The sequence below is a fragment of the Notolepis coatsorum genome (genome assembly GCF_963971535.1).
Source record: "Notolepis coatsorum genome assembly, chromosome: 18".
In the NCBI taxonomy this organism is placed as follows: Eukaryota; Metazoa; Chordata; class Actinopteri; order Aulopiformes; family Paralepididae; genus Notolepis; species Notolepis coatsorum.
The window spans coordinates 31,775,949-31,798,761 of NC_140182.1; the positions used below are offsets into that span (position 1 = coordinate 31,775,949).

General features: G+C 46.6%; 1 protein-coding gene across 1 annotated transcript in view; it reads right to left on the reverse strand.

The window, feature by feature from the left end:
* ldhd (lactate dehydrogenase D) overlaps positions 1 to 22,813 on the reverse strand; it is a 55,008-nt gene that overhangs the window by 13,832 nt on the left and 18,363 nt on the right. The window contains exons 6-10 of the mRNA XM_084335503.1: positions 21,378 to 21,577; positions 19,099 to 19,227; positions 18,354 to 18,481; positions 15,840 to 15,930; positions 11,930 to 12,041 (exon numbers count right to left, since the gene is read on the reverse strand). Coding sequence (XP_084191629.1) covers positions 11,930 to 12,041; positions 15,840 to 15,930; positions 18,354 to 18,481; positions 19,099 to 19,227; positions 21,378 to 21,577 — 660 coding nt within the window. The remainder of the gene's footprint in view (positions 1 to 11,929; positions 12,042 to 15,839; positions 15,931 to 18,353; positions 18,482 to 19,098; positions 19,228 to 21,377; positions 21,578 to 22,813) is intronic.

Here is a 22,813-nt window from a genome sequence, read left to right on the forward strand (position 1 = left end):
GAGACAGGGAAGGAGAATATAACTTAAGAGGGAGAGGGAATCTTAAACAACCAATGGTACACACTACGCTGAAAAGCATGTGCATATCGGTGTGTGGAGTGAAGTTGTGGAATAATTTACCTGAATACATCAAACTGAGTAAACGTATGGCACAATTTAAAAAGCAGCAAGAAAAATACACATTAGAGAAATACAGAAATGAGTAATGAGGATAAACAAAGTTATGTTATATTGTGTTATGTAGTGCTGTACTAATATTTTCCCCGTATTATAAGTAAAAGTATATTCTATATTGTAATATACTAAATTATGTTATATCTAGTCAAATTTGATTTGATTTGATTTGAAATCTTTATTTCGAACAAGCAATGAATACAAACAAACAATAACAAAAGCAAAACACAACTCAATCTACATGTTCGAAAAGGAGTAGGAAGAAGTATACACTTATTTAATCCTACCCCTTTTCCACTACTCAAATGAGTGTACTCAGGTTACAAATTAATGGAAGAACAAATATAAATGTAAGGGGGTAGGGATCAATAAGCTTAGCTTCCCTCTACTCCTTTTTTGGACATGTCTGCTAACCAAACACATTGCTCTTGACCTTTTATTTATAATTCCCTTTTTCTTTTTTTTATGTTTTTTACTAAAACAACTTGTTTGGAGGAATATGGAGAATTACATGTTCAAAAATAAACTTTTTCATTCATTCATTCATTAGGAGAAGTTAAAAGTGCAGGAGGGAAGAGAGGATAGAAAGGTAAGGTAGGTACGAGAGAGCGCGTGCCGCCTCGGCGTGGTTCTCATGCTGCGTTCTGGCGGCTCCTGTCGGGATCACTCAAGCTGGGGCGACATACCGTATCCTGTTCAGTCTAGTTCAGTGGTTCTACTACGGGTTGCGACCCAAAGTGGGGTCGCGGGTAGGTGACATTGGCAAATAAAGGAAATACATTTTTATTTTTTAAATCTTTTTGGCAACATATTTTGGCTAAATATGCCTCGTTTTATAAAAGTGTATTGATAACATAGTGCTGTAATTAAATGTTCTAATAAATATGCATGATCAAGTTCAATAACATGTGCTTTTATTTTGATATTCCTTAATTCAAAGTTTAAATTATACATACATTAACTCTTTGGACACCACTGACTTGAGCATTGTTTGTTCCTACCACGCCAATGGTCTAAATAAAAGATAGGAATAAGTGGCGGTGTTTGCAGGGCTATATATATATTCTATATTATAGCTATGGATACAATACTATGGCCCATTTGACATCAACTATCTATCGTTCAATATGTGAAAAAGAAGATAAAATTAATCAATACGTCCGTTATACCATGGTGAAAATAAGTATAGTTTTAGAGTGATCCTGTCTAATCCCAGAAAACGACGATATGCAACAAAACATGAATTTCACTAAAAGCGTTGCCGTTTCTCGCCTGGACACGCTACTATTTCCAAAACAAATGTATATAATAGGTATTATGTTTCATCATGAATGCATGAAAGGGGGGGGATGTGGAGTAACGTTACACACACACGTTGCGATCAAGGTGAAATCATGGTTGGATCAAAGCAGGATTGATATAATTTAGTCCTTACCTTCACTAGGAGGTACCCCAAAAAGAATATTCCAATTGTCTGATCCCGAGTCCAAGTATTGATGTCCATCGTGTCGCCAACATAATCCACCACAACAGATGCATCGGGGGCATTTGACGCTTCTCAATGCGATCGGGATACCCGCTCGACTCGCCTGACAAAGAAAAGTGCGCCCGGAGACATTTGAACGTTGCTCAGGCCAAGATATAAGGTTTCAAAGGGTGCTCGATACTGCCACCTGGGAGGATGTGGCCGGTATTGCACTTAGGCATTCTCAGGATGATTCCCCATGTTAACCCAGAGTCTGCATGCCTGTAATGAATAGAAATATCGAATAAAATAAATAACAATGAAAACCCGACTATACTCGGGTCTGGCACTGAACGGGTGGCGAGATAACCCAACTATCCTCGGGTCTGGCGCTGATTGAGTTAAGTGTGGGGTCCCGAAAAAAAATCCTAAATAAAATGGGGTCGTAGTATAAAAAAGTTTGAGAACCCCTGGTCTAGTTCACTGAACCTTCATGATGTAAACAAGGCATTGTGTATTTGTGTGCTTTAATCCTCCCTGTGCCTGTGCCTGTGTTTGTGGATGTCTCTCTTTCTCTCTCTCTCTGCAAGCCTGTTGTGGTGGCTGTGTGACAGGCTTTGTGTGAGCTTGGTTGATTGGTTGAGTGAATGATTGTGACTGTGTGAGTGTGTAGTGTGGCAACCCCAAGCCACCCCTGGGCTTGGTGATTGATGGGCGCTACGTGGCGACCCAATGGCTGGGCGCTGCCCATGTTTGGGCGTCCGCTTCCGGACGCACCTGTCACTAGAGACCCATCAGGAGTGAATATGTGATTATTGAATCACGGCGCGGTGCGCCTGTTGGGGAGGGGGGACTTAATGGAGCCGAGGAGCCTCCTCTCAGTCCCCCGTAGCAGCGCAAGGCGAGAGGCCACAGAGCGGAGACGCCGCCCGGCCGACAGATTACCGCCAGCAAGCGATCATTATTTAAATAGAAAATAAAGAGTATGATTTTGGGAAGTGCAACCTGTCTGTGTGTTGTTTATTCTGCCACCCCTACACCTGGAATTGCCACAGTGGTGGAGAATGCGGGCATAGTCTACTGGCAATAAGGGGTGCAGAATAAACAACAATAGACTTTATCGAAGTAGAATAAAAAAAAAAAAAATATATATATATATATATATAATAAATAACGAAAAGAAGCATGGACGCGCTGGTGCAGCAGCTCGTACAGGCGAACCTGGAACAACAAGCCCGGCACGAAGAGGCCCTGCAGGAACAGAGGAAACAGACGGGGATGATCCACGCGGAGCTCCAGCGGATGGCCTCTCACCGGCGGGACGAAGGGCCCGCAGGGACGCGGCCTAACCCCGGGCACTTCATCCCCAAGCTGACGGAGCAGGAGGATGTAGAAGCCTATCTCCTAGCGTTTGAGCGCACCGCCGGCCGGGAGGGCTGGCCAGAGGACGACTGGGGGGGACTGCTGGCCCCCTTCCTGTCGGGTAATGCGCAAAAAGGCCTACCAGGACCTGCCACCGGAGCAAGCCGAGAACTACACTCGGCTAAAGCAGGAGATTTTGTCCCGTTACGGCCATAGTCTGCAGTCCCGTGCGCAGCGGTTCCATGACTGGGTGTATGACGCACAGGCCTCCCCGCGCTCCCAGATGCACGGCCTAGTCCGCATAAGCCGAGCCTGGCTAATGACCGACCCCGGAGGGCCCACGGTCTTGGAACGGATTGTTATGGACCGCTTTGTCAGAGCCCTCCCTTATGACACGAAGAAGCAGGCGAGTCAAGCGGACCCCCGCTCCGTGGAGCAGCTAGTGAATATTGTGGAGGCCCACCAGGTAACGCGGGACTTACTCAAAGGGGGGCGAGGGGAAAAGCCAGAGCGGCTAAGAACGAGGAGGGGTCCCGACGAGCCCAGCCCAAGGGGCCGGGTAGGGAACGCAGGTGATCCCGAACTACCCCGAAGAAGACCGCTGTTCGACCAGGACCAAAGACGCTGCTATGACTGCGGCGAGCCAGGGCATCTCTCGTGGAACTGCCCAGGCCGGGATGTGTCCATGCCATCGGCGGCAGCTTCAGACCCCCGCGGAAAGACGTGCAATTATGGCGCAGCCTGTTGGGCCCATAAGGAAACATCAGCAACACTTTTACCCGTGCGCGTCAACGACGAAGATGCAGTAGCGCTCCTGGACTCGGGTAGTGTCATAACGCTGGTTCAGCCCCATTTGGCACACTGCGACGCAGAGGCTCCGCAAGTGTCAGTGTCCTGTGTGCACGGGGACACAAAGTTGTATCCCACAGCGCAGATCACCCTGACAACCACCAAGGGGGTCTGCTCGATGACAGCCGGCGTGATACCCAACCTGCCGGTAGCGCTGCTGATTGGTCGAGACTGCCCCCTGTATCGCCAGCTGTGCTCAGCCGTCATCTCCCCGTGCACCCCACCCTCCACGGGTAAACCGAGGAAGAGGAAAGGATTACGTCAGCCGAAGGTGTGTGCTCTGAATGTAACGGGGAGTGAGACTGAGACGGCATCAGATGTGGGTGACGACGCGCCGGAGACCCTGAATATAACGGGGAGTGAGACGGAGACGGCATCAGGTGTGGGTGACGACGCGCCAGCGCCCCAAGCGGGCCCCGAGACGGATAGCAGCGACGAGGACCCATTCGCGGAGTTCCCCCAGGCGGACGAGGTGGGGAGGGACCTGGCGGGTCAGTTCGGAACGGCCCAGCTGGAAGACCCAAACCTAACGCAGGCCCGGGCGAATATCAAAACCGTAGATGGAAATCCAGTGGAGGGGGTGAGTAACCTGTCATATCCTCACTTTGCAATAAAAAGACAACTGCTGTACCAAGTCGTAAAAAAGAATGATGAGGTTAAAGATCTATTGCTGGTGCCGAAATTCTTTATTCCCACTGTACTCCAGCTAGCGCATTCACATATCCTCGGAGCGCACCTGGGCGTGGACAAAACCATGGAGCGCATAAAGGCGCGTTTCCATTGGCCGGGCATGAAGAGAGCGGTAGAGGACTACTGCAGGAGCTGCCCAGAGTGTCAACGCGCAGCACCAAAGGTACACTATAAGAATCCTCTGATCCCACTGCCCATCATTGAGACCCCATTCTCAAGAATTGCCCTCGACGTGGTGGGCCCTCTAGTCAAATCGTCCCGAGGCCACCAGTATATACTGGTAATCATAGATTATGCAACACGTTACCCCGAAGCCATCCCGTTACGCACGGTGACGGCCAAAATTGTGGCACGGGAGCTCTTTCATTTGTTTAGTCGGGTGGGAATTGCCGACTCCATTCTCACTGATCAGGGCTTGTGCTTTATGTCGCGGGTCATGAAAGAAATGTGCAAACTAATGAAAGTGGAACAGCTGCGAACCTCCATATACCATCCACAGACGGATGGGCTGTGCGAACGCTTCAACAAAACACTGAAAAGCATGCTAAGAAAGGTGATGGAGAAGGATGGGAAGAATTGGGATCAGTTGTTGCCCTTTCTGATGTTCTCTGTGCGTGAGGTACCACAGGCTTCCACTGGCTTCTCGCCGTTTGAGCTGCTCTACGCCCGCAAGCCGCGGGGTCTCCTGGACATCGCAAAGGAGATTTGGGAGGAACAGCCGTCGCCCCACCGGTCTCTCATAGAGCATGTGCAGGTAATGAGAGACAGGATGACGGCGCTCTGGCCAGTGGTGAGAGAACATATGCAACAGGCCCAAGATGCACAGAAGCGCATTTATGACCGGGGCGCACAGCCACGGGAGTTTAATGTGGGGGACCGGGTCCTCGTACTGGTTCCGACAGCAGAGTTCAAATTCCTAGCCAAATGGCAGGGACCCTACGACATAATCGAAAAAGTGGGTCCCGTCAACTACAAGGTCCACCAGCCCGACCGTAGGAAGCATCGACAGTTATACCATGTTAACCTGTTGAAGAAATGGCATGCCCGGGATGTGTTGCTCTCGCACCCCCCTCTCCCCCCTTTTGCGCAGCAGGTGGCAGAGGCGGCCGATGTTCCCATCGGGGAACAGTTGTCCCCGACCCAACGGCAGGAGCTTCGGGAGCTGGTCCAACAGAACCGGGACGTGTTTTCGGCCACGCCGGGCCGCACCACATTGGCCCAGCACCACATCATTACCAGCCCGGGAGACAAGGTAAAGCTGAAGCCCTATCGTATCCCAGAGGCAAAAAGAGAGGCCGTACGAAGAGAAGTGCAGGTCATGCTGGAGATGGGAGTGATTGAGGAGTCTCATAGCAGGTGGTCCAGTCCTATTGTTTTAGTGCCGAAACCCGACTCAACAACCAGGTTCTGTAATGATTTCAGGAAGCTTAATGACATTTCAAAGTTTGACGCCTATCCCATGCCTAGAGTGGATGAGCTCATTGATAGACTGGGCCTGGCCAGGTTTATCACAACACTAGATCTAACAAAGGGTTATTGGCAAGTCCCTCTGGCCCCCGCCTCGAGGGAGAAGACGGCTTTCTCCACCCCAGACGGGCTGTTTCACTATAAAGTTCTCCCGTTTGGCCTGCATGGGGCGCCATCTACCTTTCAGAGGCTGATGGACAGAGTACTACGGCCCCATCGGGATTATGCAGCCGCATATCTCGATGACATTATCATTCATTCATCAGATTGGGACTCCCACCTCCAAAAGGTGAGAGCGGTGTTGGGTGCCCTCCGGGAGGCGGGTCTCACCGCCAACCCAAAGAAATGCAGGCTGGGACTAGAAGAGGCAGAGTACCTGGGGTTCACAATAGGCCGGGGCAATGTAAAACCGCAGAAGAGGAAAATTGATGCGATAAGGGAGTGGCCTCGCCCTTTAACCAAGAAGCAGGTCAGGACATTTAATGGGCTAGCGAGCTATTATAGGAGGTTTATCCCTAACTTCGCTGCTCGCGCTGCTCCCCTCACAGATCTGACCCAGGCACGGTGGCCGTTCACGGTGAAGTGGACACCGGAGGCGGAGGCGGCGTTCGAGGACCTCAAGACGGCCCTCTGTTCGGGACCGGTGCTGGTCTCCCCGAACTTCGACAAGGAGATGACGGTAAAGACAGATGCATCAGAGGTGGGACTGGGAGCGGTCCTCTCCCAGCAACTGGAGGGTGAGGAACATCCAATCTTATATGTGAGCAGGAAGCTGCTGCCACACAAGCGCAACTATTCTGCGGTGGAGCGCGAAGGTCTGGCAATTAAGTGGGCACTGGAGACGCTCCGTTATTATCTGCTGGGGAGGCGCTTCACACTGGTGACGGATCACGCCCCCCTCGTCTGGATGGCCAAGACAAAGGGGACCAATGCCAGGGTGACTCGATGGTTTCTGGAGTTGCAATCGTTTAACTTTTCTGTCATCCACAGGTCCGGGGTGGCGCATGGCAACGCAGACGGCCTCTCCAGGAAGGATGCCTGTTGGGTGTCGGACGCTCTTCCCCGACGGTCGGAGCTGGAGGGGGGGTACTGTGGCAACCCCAAGCCACCCCTGGGCTTGGTGATTGATGGGCGCTACGTGGCGACCCAATGGCTGGGCACTGCCCATGTTTGGGCGTCCGCTTCCGCACGCACCTGTCACTAGAGACCCATCAGGAGTGATTATGTGATTATCGAATCACGGCGCGTGCGCCTGTTGGGGAGGGGGGACTTAATGGAGCCGAGGAGCCTCCTCTCAGTCCCCCGTAGCAGCGCAAGGCGAGAGGCCACAGAGCGGAGATGCCGCCCGGCCGACAGATTACCGCCAGCAAGCGATCATTATTTAAATAGAAAATAAAGAGTATAATTTTGGGAACTGCAACCTGTCTGTGTGTTGTTTATTCTGCCACCCCTACACCTGGAATTGCCACAGTAGGTTGTCCCAGGGGAGCTGATTAGTTCCAGCCTCCAGACCTGTGGTTTAAGGCCTGGCTGCCTATTCTTTAATTGGAGCCGAAGAGTGCTGCCGAGTGCTTCCGCGTTTTCCCTGATTGGCTGCGACACGCCCCGCGGCAGCGCGGCAGCCGCAGGGCGGAGCGAGCGGAGCGGCAGAGCTTGCGCCATTATGTAGCCGTAATCCCAGATGTTTTTCCATCGACGCTTAGCTCAACTGGTACGCCGCCGTGCTGTGGAGCCTGCGGTGCGGTTGGTCACAAGTTCGAATCACTTAAATTTTTTCTTTTTTCTTTTTTACGTTTATCATCTCTCGCTATAAACGTGCATTCTTCCGCTGGTTAAGTTTAGGCATTCTTTTGGAGTTGGTTAAGGTTAGGGTTAAGTTAAGGTTAGGCATTATTTCGGAGTTGGTTAAGGTTAGGGTTAAGTTAAGGTTAGGTAAGGGATAATGTATGCCTACGAGGTCATTGTCGCAAAATAATTGACCGACACGGAGTTTAAAATACCGAGGCGCCGCGCCGAGGTGTTTTAAACGTAGTGAAGGTCAATTATTTTGCGACAATGACCGGGTAGGCTATACATTATCCTGCTTATTACATGGCTAACTTACTAACAATATACCTAATTCATTTGACAAATCGCAGTTGTTCTGTGGCTCTGTCAGCCCAAAGAAAGTGATTATTATTATCGCGGGCAGCCTCTGGCTCCGCTGTCAGTGCAGCGCTATACATTATCCCGCTTATTACATGGCTAACTTACTAACAATATACCTAATTCATTTGACAAATCGCAGTTGTTCTGTGGCTCTGTCAGCCCAAATAAAGTGATTATTATTATCGCGGGCAGCCTCTGTGTTCTGGCTCCGCTGTGTTCAGGCTCCGCTCGTCGCTCCGCCCCCGTCATCGCCGGCACGGCAGTGTCTAATTGCACTGAAACAGTGTGTCAGTGGGCTTGATTGCGAACAGCTGCGCTCTGCGGTCATTATTGAAAAATCTGCGGTCATTATTGAAAAATAATGACCGCAGTCGGGGGGCTATTGACCAATCACAAGCAAGCATTTCGGCGAATGTGAAAACGCCATGTAATAAGGAGGGTTAAGGTTAGGCATTCTTTCGGAGTTGGTTAAGGTTAGGGTTAAGTTAAGGTTAGGCATTATTTCGGAGTTGGTTAAGGTTAGGGTTAAGTTAAGGTTAGGGAGGGTTAAGGTTAGGCATTATTTCGGAGTTGGTTAAGGTTAGGGTTTGTCACAGAGAATGCCTGTCTGTCTTTCTTGACGTGGAGGATGCAGCCTATTTCCGCACTGCCGCTCTCTCGCGCTGCCGCGGTCACATGGGCGTCATGGCCAATCAGAGAAACGCGACGCACTCTTCGGCTGTGATAAATATAGACGCGGCCTGGCTTCCACTAGCTCCTGTGGCCGCTCCTCTCTCCACTTCCAACCAGCAGGTTCTGAGGAAATGGTTGGAATTAGATGTATTCAATAATAACAGCCCAGGTTTGGTAGGGATGGGTAGCATTTGTGTTCAACTCCTCATTCTCCTGTTTTTGTTCAGTCAGGAGGTTAGGTTAATGAGTAGTTCATCTTAGGTTGCTTAGCTTTAGGTTATTTTGTTTCTTATTGTGCTGTTAGGCCACCCTAAAGCTACATCAAATACACCTTCTGAAGGGCTTCAACACCCTGAAGCTACATCAAATACACCTTCTTGTTGCGCCCGGGTTCCCTCTATAGGTCAGGTCCTAACATGAAGGATGGCAGTATGGGAGGAAGTACAGGAGAGAGGGGAACGATAACAAGAAGGCAGGTGAAACGAAAGTCAGAAATTTCACCGAATGATTGCCTCCATGAAACGAAACAATACACAACGCAGAGATGGCCAGGAGAGGCGATGAGGGCTGATAACGACGACTGGGCTGAAAACGACCGAAATATTACAGAGGTAAGCAGGAGATGGTGTGGTCTGGTCACCCATCTTTCAAGAAGGAGAGAGAGAGAGAGAGAGAGAGAGAGAGAGAGAGAGAGAGAGAGAGAGAGAGAGAGAGAGAGAGAGAGAGAGAGAGAGAGAGAGAGAGAGAGAGAGAGAGAGAGAGAGAGAGAGAGAGAGAGAGAGGAGGGTGAGAGGATAACGGAAGAAAGTGCACGAGAGACTGAGAAGACACGAGGGAGAATGTGGTGCTTTGCGATAAAGGAGAACGACACCCTTGCTGTTGGATCAAAAACGCATAACTGCATAACGACTAGCGAGGGAGAGAAATTCAGCTACTCTTGGAGGCCCAACAATCATTGGCACAGTATCAACCAATGTCTCAGCATTGCAACCCATGCTGCCAGAATTTCCCCAAGGGGATCAATAAAGGAATATCTTATCTTATCTTACCACACTGTGAGTGAGTGAGTGAGTGAGTGAGTGAGTGAGTGAGTGAGTGAGTGAGTGAGTGAGTGAGTGAGTGAGTGAGTGAGTGAGTGAGTGAGTGAGTGAGTGAGTGAGTGAGTGAGTGAGTGAGTGAGTGAGTGAGTGACTGGGTGACTGGATGACTGAATGATTAATTGACACACTGACTCACTGTTGGTCTATGAGGCGCTTCGCATCTAAAAATAACCAACATCATGTAATGTTTTTTCTTACACATAGATGGATGTTATATATCTCATGGAGACAAGGCATCGCCTGTATCCATCAACCAGTTCTGTTCAGTGAGAGTAATGGATGGGTTTGTAGGGAAGATGTGCTGCTCTCACGATACGATTCAACATGAGCTTTAATTGCATTTCATTAATAAAAAAAATACATATGATATTGTATTATACGTTATATTATATTACATTATATAATCATATTAGAATACATTATTATATTCAACTATATTTACACTATATACTATTATATTATGGTACTATATTATATTGTATATACAGTACACTATTATATACTGCAGGTATACTATACTGTAATGTGTACTATATACTGTATATCACTTTATATACATGCCATATAACACTAATGTATGAATCATCATATTTATCCCATAAATACTGTATCATATTATAAATAATAAGCTGTGTATACCAACTATGGGATGCTCTTTGCCACGTATGTGTGTATGGATATGTATGTATGTATGTATGTATGTATGTATGTATGTATGTATGTATGTATGTATGTATGTATGTATGTATGTATGTATGTATGTATGTATGTATGTATGTATGTATGTATGTATGTATGTATGTATGTATGTATGTATGTATGTATGTATGTATATTATATATATGTGTGTATGTGTACTGTATATATGTATATATACTGAGCAATGCTATAGACATCATGTATGGATATGGGTAGGTGTGTATTTATGTAGACAAGTGCAGGTATATATGTGTATAGTGTATAGTAATGCATGTATGTAAACTTAAAAAAATAAAATAAAATAAACGTCTTCAGAGGTAAGGCGCGACAAGACTAGTGCTTCTCCCTAGCCCTTTTCTGACAATTGGACAATGCTGCAATAGCAGCTGGTAAAACGTTGGCGATTTATGGAATGACTATGTGTCCAATATCCGAAATAAAAATGAACTGAACTGAACATGTCATACAGGGTTCACAATGCAATACAACCACAATGCCTTGACAGGAAAGCTGAAGCGTGGCCACTCTGACGATCTCAGTGTAGATGGAGTGTTTCTCCGCCTCAGGTTTGACAGACGTTGGACTACAGCCTGCTGCCATGTCTAAAGAAGTCGAGGTTGTAGTGGTCGATGGAGGGCTTGTAAAAGTGCAAATGATCACGTTTATGATCACTACTATGGCAGAATAAAATTGAGCTTTTCTGTGTTGCGATATATTGAATTTGGATTATTGTCCCATACATGAGGTGAGCAGTGAAAACAATTGTAGAGGGACTAAAAACTTGGTATTTCATGTATAACCTGGTATGCATACCTTGGTATCCACCCCACCCACCATAACCTTAACCTCATTAACCTTTCAGTAGGGTACCCTCAAGGGGGGGGGGGGGGGGCATGACAAGAATCAACCACTGGGGTCCCTGGCTTCTGTGTAAGTAGGCTCATTGACAGTCTGGTTTTCTTGTGATATGTTATTGTATGTTTTTATTGTATTGTTTTACATTGTATGTTTTTATTGCATTGTTTTATATTGTATACAAGGGACTGGAGATGTAAAATAGCAAAAGCTATAATCTAGTGCAATGCATCTTTTCTCTTTTTTATGTTGTCCCTGAAATAAACGTAAAAATATATATATATATATAATATATATATTGATATATTGTACCTCACGCCCTACCTTAACTGCCCATTGCACATGGTGCATGATGCCTGTATGAGATGCCACGTTTTTAGTCAGTCAACAATGGCAGCAGTTCATCCCAAGAGAAAGGAAAGAGGGGTCAGGGGTTGTGACACGCTACCTGGCCAGTCTCTCTGTGAAGGCATGGACTCTCTGGCCCTCGTCCGGGTCGTTGGGGTCCAACACTATGATACAGTGGAAGTTACCATCACCTACATGACCAGCTATGGGACCTGAGGGGGGAGAGAGAGAGAGAGAGAGAGAGAGAGAGAGAGAGAGAGAGAGAGAGAGAGAGAGAGAGAGAGAGAGAGAGAGAGAGAGATAGGCAGACAGACAGACAGACAGACAGACAGACAGAGAGAGAGAGAGAGAGAGAGAGAGAGAGAGAGAGAGAGAGAGAGAGAGCGAGAGAGAGAGAGAGAGAGAGAGAGGGATACGATTGAGAGAGAGGGATACGATTGAGAGAGAGATAGTGCCTAAATCGTTGACACAGAGACACAAAGACATATAGAGTCTTATTGTAAATTATTGTAAACAATATAGTACAATATAACAGAATGGTCTGTTGAGTTTCAGTATCTTTATCACCCATAAAAATTAAGCAAATTGCAATCGTTCACCGACAATGAATAATTTGTGGTGGCGGCGCCCATCACAAAGTGATTCCCCTTACAAATAAAATAACACATCAACACACTTAACACACACATTTCCCATGTTGAGAGTACTATAGTTTAGCATAACTGATTAAGCAATCTTCCTGTGCCGAGTACAGTCTCTAGCCTAGCATAACTTAATAAACAATCTTTCTATGATGAGAGTACAGCCTCTAGACTAGAGCCTAGCATAGCTGAATAAACAATCTTTCCTCAGAGGAAATTTGGGTCCCTGGTAAGCTAGAAAGCTAGCTGAAAAGTTACTGTTTCACTTTGTTGATGATTGATTGATTGATTGATTGATTGATTGATTGATTGATTGATTGATTGATTGATTGATGTATTCCTTTATTTCATGTCATGATTCAAATGAAGCCCAGCCCATACAGGCTTATAAGACACTTTAGGTTTACAGTCTTCATAAACATTGATCAATATACATTTAAAATAAATAACCAAAATACAAACAAGGTATCTATAATAAAATATAAGACTCACAAAACCACATAATTAAGCCTGTGAACTCACACGTATCATGTCAGGAGAGCCAGCAACAGGAATGGATAAATACAAACAAAATAAAACATATCTTACATAAAAAGCTGAGATTGACTCCTATTCCAGACCTTAGAAATAAAAATGGGCAGTTCTAAATAATTCAAACGAAAAAATTAATGAATGATCATTACATTTATAAAGTGCCACGCTACGCAGGCTCAATGGCTGCCATACACTAGCACCAGGCACACATCACACTACACAATGGCTGAACGGCTCAGGAGACAGGGATTGATGTCAGCCAATTAAGGCGGGAGGGATGATTAGGTGGCCTTGATGTCAGAGACCTGATTGGGAATTTGGCCAGGAACATCAGGGAACCCCCTACTCTTTGCGATAGATGCCCTGGGTTCTTTAATGACCAAATTCAGTCAGGACCTCGGTTTAACATATCAACCGAAGGACGGCACTCGCAGCTGTACGGTGTCCCTATCACCGTAAGAGGGACATTGTTACGGACAAGTCCAGAGGACAGAATGCTCCCCAAGTCCGGAGCTCTACTCATGTAGCCACGCTGCCGGACATTGTCATATAATGTACAATAGAACATGCAATGGAATTCATTTTCATCTTTTAGATCACAAACATTACATATCCTATTCTCTTCCGGCATAGCTGTGAACAGTCCTATGTCAATTCACCAACGGACTTACAAGAAAGGTTACGAGCAAATTTCATCGTAGCTCCACTTACATGCTTTTTGGGCCGATTTTGGCATTCTCTAACGGTTCCTCCTCAGAGATTCATTTGTAGCTAAGAGCAGGATTTACGAAGTCGTAAGTCGGACAGACTGGTGTGTGCCGTGTTCTTTATTTGGGAGAAATCATGGTGATTGTGTTCACGTCGATTCTACAGACATCCTCAGAATTACATAATTATAATAATAATAAATACGACAATATTTGTATCATTAAAAATGTATAGTCATGCCTCAACGAGGCATTGTGATGTCTGAAAAGAAATAAAAGCCCTACAAATACTGCAAATGACAGTGAATAAATACATATACATTATAAGGAGCTGGCGGGGCATTTCTGTATGCAAATTGAGGTGTGCAAGAACACGCTTTCAGTTTAAGAATGAGTGACGTTCTTTATTCAGTTGTGATCATTTTGGCCACTTAAGAGCACCTCTCCACTCGTTCAGGAATCTATCGTAGGTTTCCTCTTACGAACTTCTTACATGATTATTTACGAGGAAACTTACGAGAATGTTAGTGAATGAGATCCAATGACCTGGACACCTAGACCAGAGCTGTTCCATCTCCTGGGGCACACATGGCAAAGAGGGTAATAATAATAATATATTCAATTTGTAGGGGCGCTTTATGTTTGTGGAACAAATCTCAAGGTGCTACGGTGTAGACATAAAAACTAGTAAGAGAGTAAAAAGAACAAAAAATAAGAAGGGCTAAAACTAGAAAAAGTTTAATACTGTAACATAAAACAAGTAGGGCTAAAACTAGTAAAAGAGTAAAAAGAACATGAAATGTGAAGGGCTAAAACTAGTAAAAGAGTAAAAAGAACATGAAATGTGGAGGGCTAAAACTAGTAAAAGAGTCAAAAGAACATGAAATGTGAAGGGCTAAAACTAGTAAAAGAGTAAAAGAACATAAAATGTGTGGAGCTAAAACTAGATAAAGATCAACAAAAGGCTCTATTAAAAATATGTGTTTTGAGGCCCTTTGTAAAAGCATCCACGGTCTGTGGTGCTCTCAGATGATCAGGGAGAGCATTCCACAGCCTGGGAGATAAAACCTGCTTCACTCCACCTGCCTAACCACACCAGTAATCAAATCATCCACTTGGACACACGCTACAGGAGCCCGATATAATGCTTTGATAGCTTTGTAGAATTTACCATCAACACACCGCCCTGGATTAGTTTAAAGAAAAGCAAATCTCCGTTAACCCAATCAAAAGCCTTCTGGAAATCTATAAAGCAAGCACAAGTAGATTTTCCCTCCTGAATTCTTGCTCCAATAACTGCGGTTACTGTATAGATGTGCTTCCTGAATCCATTCTGCTCGAACAACAAGTAAGCCAGACATCTCCGAATGCTGGTTTACAATAGCATCTCTTGCAATTTAGTTTACAAACAGTATATGATTAAAACATACGGCCAAGAGAGTGTTAAACATCTACCGTGGACCAGCAAATGTGGTTAAAGTCCAGTTTAAATTGGGGGAAAATACATATTTGTTCCCCTCTTTGAGAAACTTTAGTCCAAGAAGGTTGGTAAAGCGCTTTTGAAGTTGCTGAAGTGACAAAGGGTGAGAGACGTAATTACATTTCTCAATATTATAATTTTATTCCCCTGTCTTACCCATGCTATTATTTTACTTATTTTTTATTTCTATTTCTACGCCCCACTATCCGCTGGGTGCATACTATGACCTTTATCATGTTTTGTAACAGATTACAGATATTCAAGAAGCCTATTGGAACGTGAGGTTCTGATATGATTTTGATTAATATACCTGCATTATTTTATCCCACTTTATGCTTTGCTCTTGCTGCTTGTTTTACACAGATTTTATGTCTTATTTCTTACTGATGTGAAGCACTTTGAACTGCAATTCCCTGTATGAAAGATGCTATACAAATACAGTTATTATTATTATTAAAGGAGTATCTTCTAGGCTTACATTTGGTTCACAGTGCCTAAAAATTATTTTGTTTTGATTTATGATGGCGTAAGAAAGAAGGCGTGCTTATGTATAGTCAAAGAAATGTAGGCTCTGCAAATGTAAACAAATGTCTCTCCACAAACCGAATCTATCTGGAAACTGTGGTTCTATTTTGTGCATCTCCTCACCTGTGATCCTGCTCTTTATCAGGTCTTGTTTGGTCTCCACTATGATCTGAGGCAGACGAGAGAGGGGGACACACACATCTGTGGCATAGGCCTGCAGATGGCACACACGTGCGCTCACGCACACACACACACACACACACACACACACACACACACACACACACACACACACACACACACACACACACACACACACACACACACACACACACACACACACACACACACACAGACACAGACACAGACACACACACACAGACCTTGTTAAGGACACAATCCAATTCAAATTCCACAAGGAGGCTCCTTCACTTGTCATTCACCCTTCTCCACGCTCTCTAATGGTTCTGAAACTATCCATAATAGTCGTTCACCATTAAAGAGCAGTTGAAGAAGGACCTGAAGAGCACCATGAGGGCTTGTAAACCCTGGAACGGAATGGAATGTTCCAGACTGCACTCAGAGAGAGAAACGCGGTTAGTGGTAATATTGTAATGCTGAAAGCGTTGGCATTCAGTCAAAACTATTCACTTTTTTCCCAACAGGCTTAATGAAGCGCTGCAGCTCTCGCTCTCTCTCTGACCCGAGACTCAACTCTCGACTTCTGAAATGCCACTCGATGGAGCGAGGCAGACAGCGTGAAGACAAACAAACACGAAGAAATACACAATTGTTTTTTTATTATGATTTTATTTCAGATTGCCAGGCCGCAGGCTTTACAATTGCCATATAGTATATTGTATTTGTGTTATATTATATTAACATGATAATAATGATAACTGATCTGCCCACACATTCCAATGCATTTCCCAGAGGGACTAGAGAGTTTGGGGTGACAGTGGCTCGGGAGGTAGAGCAGTCATCTGGTAATTCCCACTCCTCCCGGGCAGCGTGTCAAAGTGTCCTTGAGCAAGACACTTAACCCATGATTGCTCCCGATGAGCAGGTTGGCACCTTGCATGGTTGCCTCCGCTGTCGGTATGTGAAGGAGTGAATGGATCAAATGTGAGGAACAAATTGTAAAGCGCTTTGAATAAAAGCGCTATATAAATGCAGCCATTTATATAAATGCAGCCGTTTGTCTGGTTTTGAGTTTGGTTGCAATGCAATCAAGTGAATATGAATATTTATAAATACATACGGAACATTGTACACAGAAAATGAAAAAAAATACATAATCAGCACGTATCCTGATCTGGACTCATTAGGCGAGGCTTTCTAGTTCACACCTTTGAACCCACTGGGCTATAGACGATGTCCCAATAGACCTGTTCGATGTTTACAAACATACAGTGTTCCAGCCAATCAGAAATACCAACTGAGTCACGTGACTAAGTTGCCCCCTTACCTGCGCAAGCTGCTGTGCTAAAAAAGTATGACAGGGCTCTATGGAGAAAGCATGACACTCCCCTGAATAAAGGTTGTTTCAAACGAAAACGGCTGGATGTCATTTTGTCAAATCAAATGTCTTTCACCTTTTACATTATCTAGCTTTGGCATGGATTGATTGTTTATATCGCTAGCACGGCTAACAAATGCAAATATATTGTAGTCTGCCCACGTCGTTCTGACCAGGATTACGTTCCTTTTTGCCCACCTTGATGCGCACGCACACCGAGTCTGACGTGGACAGCGAACAGGTCTATTACAGCAGCATTTCAAAGCTACTTATACCATTCTGGCCACAAGAATGCACCATCGTCATCATTGCGGGAGCAGGGAGAAAGATGGGGGAGGGATTCCATCGTCACTTTTTTAAGCACTGCTTACAACCAATCTGCGAGGCCTGAATCTGTGTATTCATCAGTTTCTGATATGCTGCATAGTTTGCTCGAGGCCAGTGGTTCTCAGCGCCGGTCCTCTGAGACTGCTGGTTTTGGCAGGCCTGTTCTCTCATGGAGCCACATTGCACTCAACTGGTAGTCTGCGGCACACCTACTGTGACTGTGCCACTGCGGAAATGTGATCATTACAAACTCTCCTAGACGGCACAGAACGTCACCGATTCCTTTGCAATTTGCATCTACGGTATCATCAGAAGTACACAGTTTCTTTACTCAAGTAAAAGTAGAAATGGCCAGAAAAAAAAGAGTACTCTGACAAAATGTGAATGTGAAATGTAATGTGAAAATAGTCCTCCATTTGAAACTTTCTGAATTACTGATACTTAGGTACATAAGTATCAATTATATGTGACGTTCTTGTATTTCAGTACATTCAATCCTCGACCCATTGACCTCTAAATTGTTAAAGTGTTATGTGGTCCAGTTGCGCCGGCTCTGATTACATCCACTTGAACTTGGCTCACTTCAAATTCTCTGGAGACACACACACACACACACATAGTCATCCATCCTTATTTTGGATGCAATTCCCCCCCCCCCCCCCCTTTAAAGTAACTAGTAACTGCAGGGTTCAGATAAATGTGGTTGGGGTAAAAAGTACAACATTTCCTTTCGAAATGTAGTGGAATTAGAATACAAACTTCTCTATGAAAGACTGTCCAGTGTTGCTCACCTTGCAGCCTGGTCTGAGGGCCAGAGCGGCGTACCAGGCGTCATGGCGGGCCTGCCACAGACGACCACGCGTCTCTGCGTCCCGCGCCCACTGGAAGTCAGAACCACCGTTCCCCCGCGTGATCTCCTCTATGGAAACACACAAAGAAATAGAGGACTTGTGACTTGTGACTCGTGATTTCACTTGTTTTGAACCCACATATTCATTCATTCAATGTTTATTTAGACGCAGCCCTCATATCAGATTAGTGTCACACATACACAGGATTCATTAACAGAGGATTGATATGCTTTTGAGCTTATGGGTAAAGAGGCCGGTGTCTCCTCTCCGCCACACTGAATGACGACCCATTACAGAGGAGATCAAGCTAAAAGATGTTGTGAAACCTCTACTGCATTAATTAACACACACACACACACACACACACACACGCACACACACACGCACACACACACACACACATGCACGCACACACACGCGCGCGCGCACACACACACACGCAGCAATGTTTTCATGCGTTGTGGGGACATTCCATAGATTAATCCCTTACTTAAACCTTAACCATAACGATCACATGCCTAACACTATAACCCTTACCTAACCATAACCATTAACCCCAACATACCTCCTTTATCTCATGGGGATCGACCAAAGTCCCCACAACAACTAAATGTATCACATCACTTGTGGGGACATTTGGTCCCCACAACGGTAGGAAAACAAGGGCACACACACACCTTCTTACCTGTGGTATTGACCTGCTCCTCTACACTCCGCTCTGTGCCGTGGAACTCCAGGAAGAGCGTTGGAGTCACAGGATAAGACAGAGAGTTGTACCTGTTGCACGCATCGATCATCACATCATCCAGGAACTCTGGAAACACACACACACACACACAGTCAGAGCCACTGAGTGGGGGTGGAATGCCTTGCGCAAGGGCACCTCAACGGCAGTTTGTTGAGGAGAGAGCAACACCCCAGTTTTCCCGCCCCCCAGTCCGGGGGTTCAAACAGGCGAAACTTAAAGGTCACACACGCCTGCTTCTCTGACCTCTCTGGGCCAGCCACCACCGGTTAAGAGGTCAAAGGTCACACACGCCTGCTCCTCTAACCTCTCTGGGCCAGCCACCACCGGTTAAGAGGTCAAAGGTCCCCCTGACCTACTGCAGCCCCCTGACCTGCTGCAGCCCCCTGACCTGCTGCAGCCCCCTGACCTGCTGCAGCCCCCTGACCTACTGACCTACTGCAGCCCCCTGACCTGCTGCAGCCCCCTGACCTGCCCCCTGACCTGCTGCAGCCCCCTGACCTACTGCAGCCCCCTGACCTACTGCAGCCCCCTGACCTGCTGCAGCCCCCTGACCTGCTGCAGCCCCCTGACCTACTGACCTACTGCAGCCCCCTGACCTGCTGCAGCCCCCTGACCTACTGCAGCCCCCTGACCTGCTGCAGCCCCCTGACCTACTGCAACCCCCTGACCTGCTGCAGCCCCCTGACCTGCTGCAGGACCCTGACCTGCTGCAGCCCCCTGACCTGCTGCAGGACCCTGACCTGCTGCAGCCCCCTGACCTGCTACAGGACCTGTTCTGCTCTGCTGCTACAGTACATGTCACTGGTTTGACCTAAAACCTCCCAGTGGCCCCACCCGCATCTAACTTTACGACAGTGGCTCGGGAGGTAGAGCAGTCGTCTGGTAATCCGGAGGTTCCCGGTTCGATTCCCGCTCCTCCCGGGCAACGCGTCGAAGTGTCCTTGAGCAAGACACTTAACCCCTAACTGCTCCAGATGAGCAGTTGCATGGTCGCCTCTGCCGTCGGTGTGTGAATGTGTGAGTGATTGGGTCAAAATGTGAGGGAAAAATTGTAAAGCGCTTTGGATAAAAGCTGCTATATAAATGCAGCCATTTACCATTTGCCATCTAATTGTGAGATTAGGTTGAATCCCCAATCAACCCCCTAATCCTTGTAGCGTCGGCCCTGTGTTCCACCCGCTAAGCTGCCCCCACCTCCTCCCCTCATCCTCCACCCCCCCTCCTCCTCCCTTCCTCCCCTCCTCCCCCCTCACCGATGCGGGCGATGGACACCCCGGCCTGGAGGACCTGCACCGTGCTGTCCACCCCCCCCCGCCCTCCTCCCCTCCCTTCCTCCCCCCCTCCCATCCTCCTCCCCTCACCGATGCGTTGACGTTGACACCTGCCCACCTGCCCAGGGCTAGTGAAAATGCTGAGTGGCTAGTGACTTTGGAAAACCACTAGCCACAGTGGCTAGTGAGCCAAAAAGTTAACGTCAAGCCCTGCATAGGTGTGTCAATGATAATGTTCACGGCGTTTGGAGCAACAATGTAATTGCTAGGTTCAACACAACTCTTCCACATCTACACCCTCCATCTTGTCCCAGTCAGCCGTTGCCCCAACTGGAGCTCCTTTTGCGGCTGAGTCACTGGTCGCAGGCAGTAGTAAACAATGGAGGCAACAGTCAGAAGCACAGTTGTACAGTTGGCGTGTAGCAGTATGATTACAATGATACTGTCCCCAGCAGGGGTTAGTGAAGAAGAAATTACCTATATTTATTACTTTTTGGGTGGGGGCGCGAGTGCTGGGATTTTTGGCTAGTGAAAATGCTGAGTGGCTAGTGACTTTGGAAAACCACTAGCCACAGTGGCTAGTGAGCCAAAAAGTTAACGTCAAGCCCTGGATGCGGGCGATGGACACCCCAGCCCAGAGGACCTTCACCGTGCTGTCCACCCCCCCTCCTCCTCCTCCTCCCCTCTCCTCCCTCCTTCTCCCCTCCTCCCCTGCCCTCCTCCTCCCTCCTCACCGATGCGGGCGATGGGCACCCCGGCCTGGAGGACCTGCATGGTGCTGTCCGCCTCCTCCCCTCCTCCCCCCCTCCTCGCCTCTCCTCCTCCTCCCCTCCCCTCCTCTCCTCTCCCCCTCACCGATGCGGGCGATGGGCACGCCGGCCTGGAGGACATGCACGGTGCTGTCCACCCCCCCTCTCCCCCCCTCCCCTCCTCCCCCCTCCTCACCGATGCGGGCGATGGGCACCCCGGCCTGGAGGACCTGCACCGTGCTGTCCACGGCCGCCTGCACACAAGGGAAGGAGCAGACGGCGGACACCATGGCCTCCGGGACGCCGTACAGCCGCAGGGTCGTCTTGGTGATGACCCCCAGCGTGCCCTCTGACCCCACGAACAGGTTGGTCAGGTTGTAGCCCGCTGACGTCTTCCTGAAGAAGGACAGTGAAGCTGCCGTGATGTAAGAAGCGGTTGTTTATAGACATGTTTTAACCCTTTCACCACCACACTACAGAAGGTTAATCCAGGTTCAATAGAATAAATGGATATAGGGATATGTTATGGATATAAAGTATGCAGCGCTGATCTACGATTGTGTTTTTCCTGTAAGTTGTCTGACCTCTTAGATCCTACATCAACTTGAGAAACTAAACCTCATATAAGCTAAATAAAAGCTAATACAACCTTGAATCAAGAATCATTATTATTAAGCCTTCCAGGTGTTAGTTCTTTCGACATTTTCAAATAGAATAGAATAGAAGTACTTCATTGATCCCGGGGGAAATTCAGCACTACAGATCGATCACAATAAACATTTAGGTAGTCAAAAATCACAAATAAGAATAACAATTAGGGATGTCCGATATTATCTGCCTACCGATATTATCGGCCGATATTGGCATTAAAATGTGATATCTGAAAATATCAGTATTTTATCAGTATAGTATATCAGTATTTTTTTTTTTTTACATTTCTATAACCTTTATTTACCCAGGCAAGCAAGTAAGAACAAATTCTGATTTTATTTATTGTCAAAAGTATGCATAATGTTGTGTTAATTCCACAACAAGACATATGTAATGTTAATTACCTGAAATTATTCAGTTTTTTGGGGGGGGAAACCCTGCATATATCGGTATCGGTTGATATCGGTTGATATCGGTTGATATCGGTATCGGAAATTAAGAGTTGGACAATATCGGTATATCGGTATCGGTAAAAAAGCCAATATCGAGCATCCCTAATAACAATACAAATACAGTCAGGGATATACATTCTAAAATGTACAGCCAAAAATATAGTAAAATGTACAGTAATAAATAAAGTAAAATGTTGATGTAAAAAGTAAAGAGTAAAAAGTCCAGGAAGATATGCCAGAGTTTGTACTGTCACTGTGCTCAGTGAGGCGTTATATAATCTGATGGCTGTTGGAATGAAAGACTTCCTGTGCCATTCAGTGTTTTCTTTTTTCTCTCTCTTTCAGTAGCCATTGTGACATTATTATTAGAATGTCCAGTTCAGGGCGGCTAAGTGGCGCAGTGGGCAAGGCGCTCTCCACTAGTGCAGGAGATGCTGGGTTCGAGCCCAGCTCTCGGCATTGCTACCAGCTTGGCTGGTCGTTCATACTAACACAATTGGCAGTGTTAGGGGTGGGAAAGCTGGTGGGT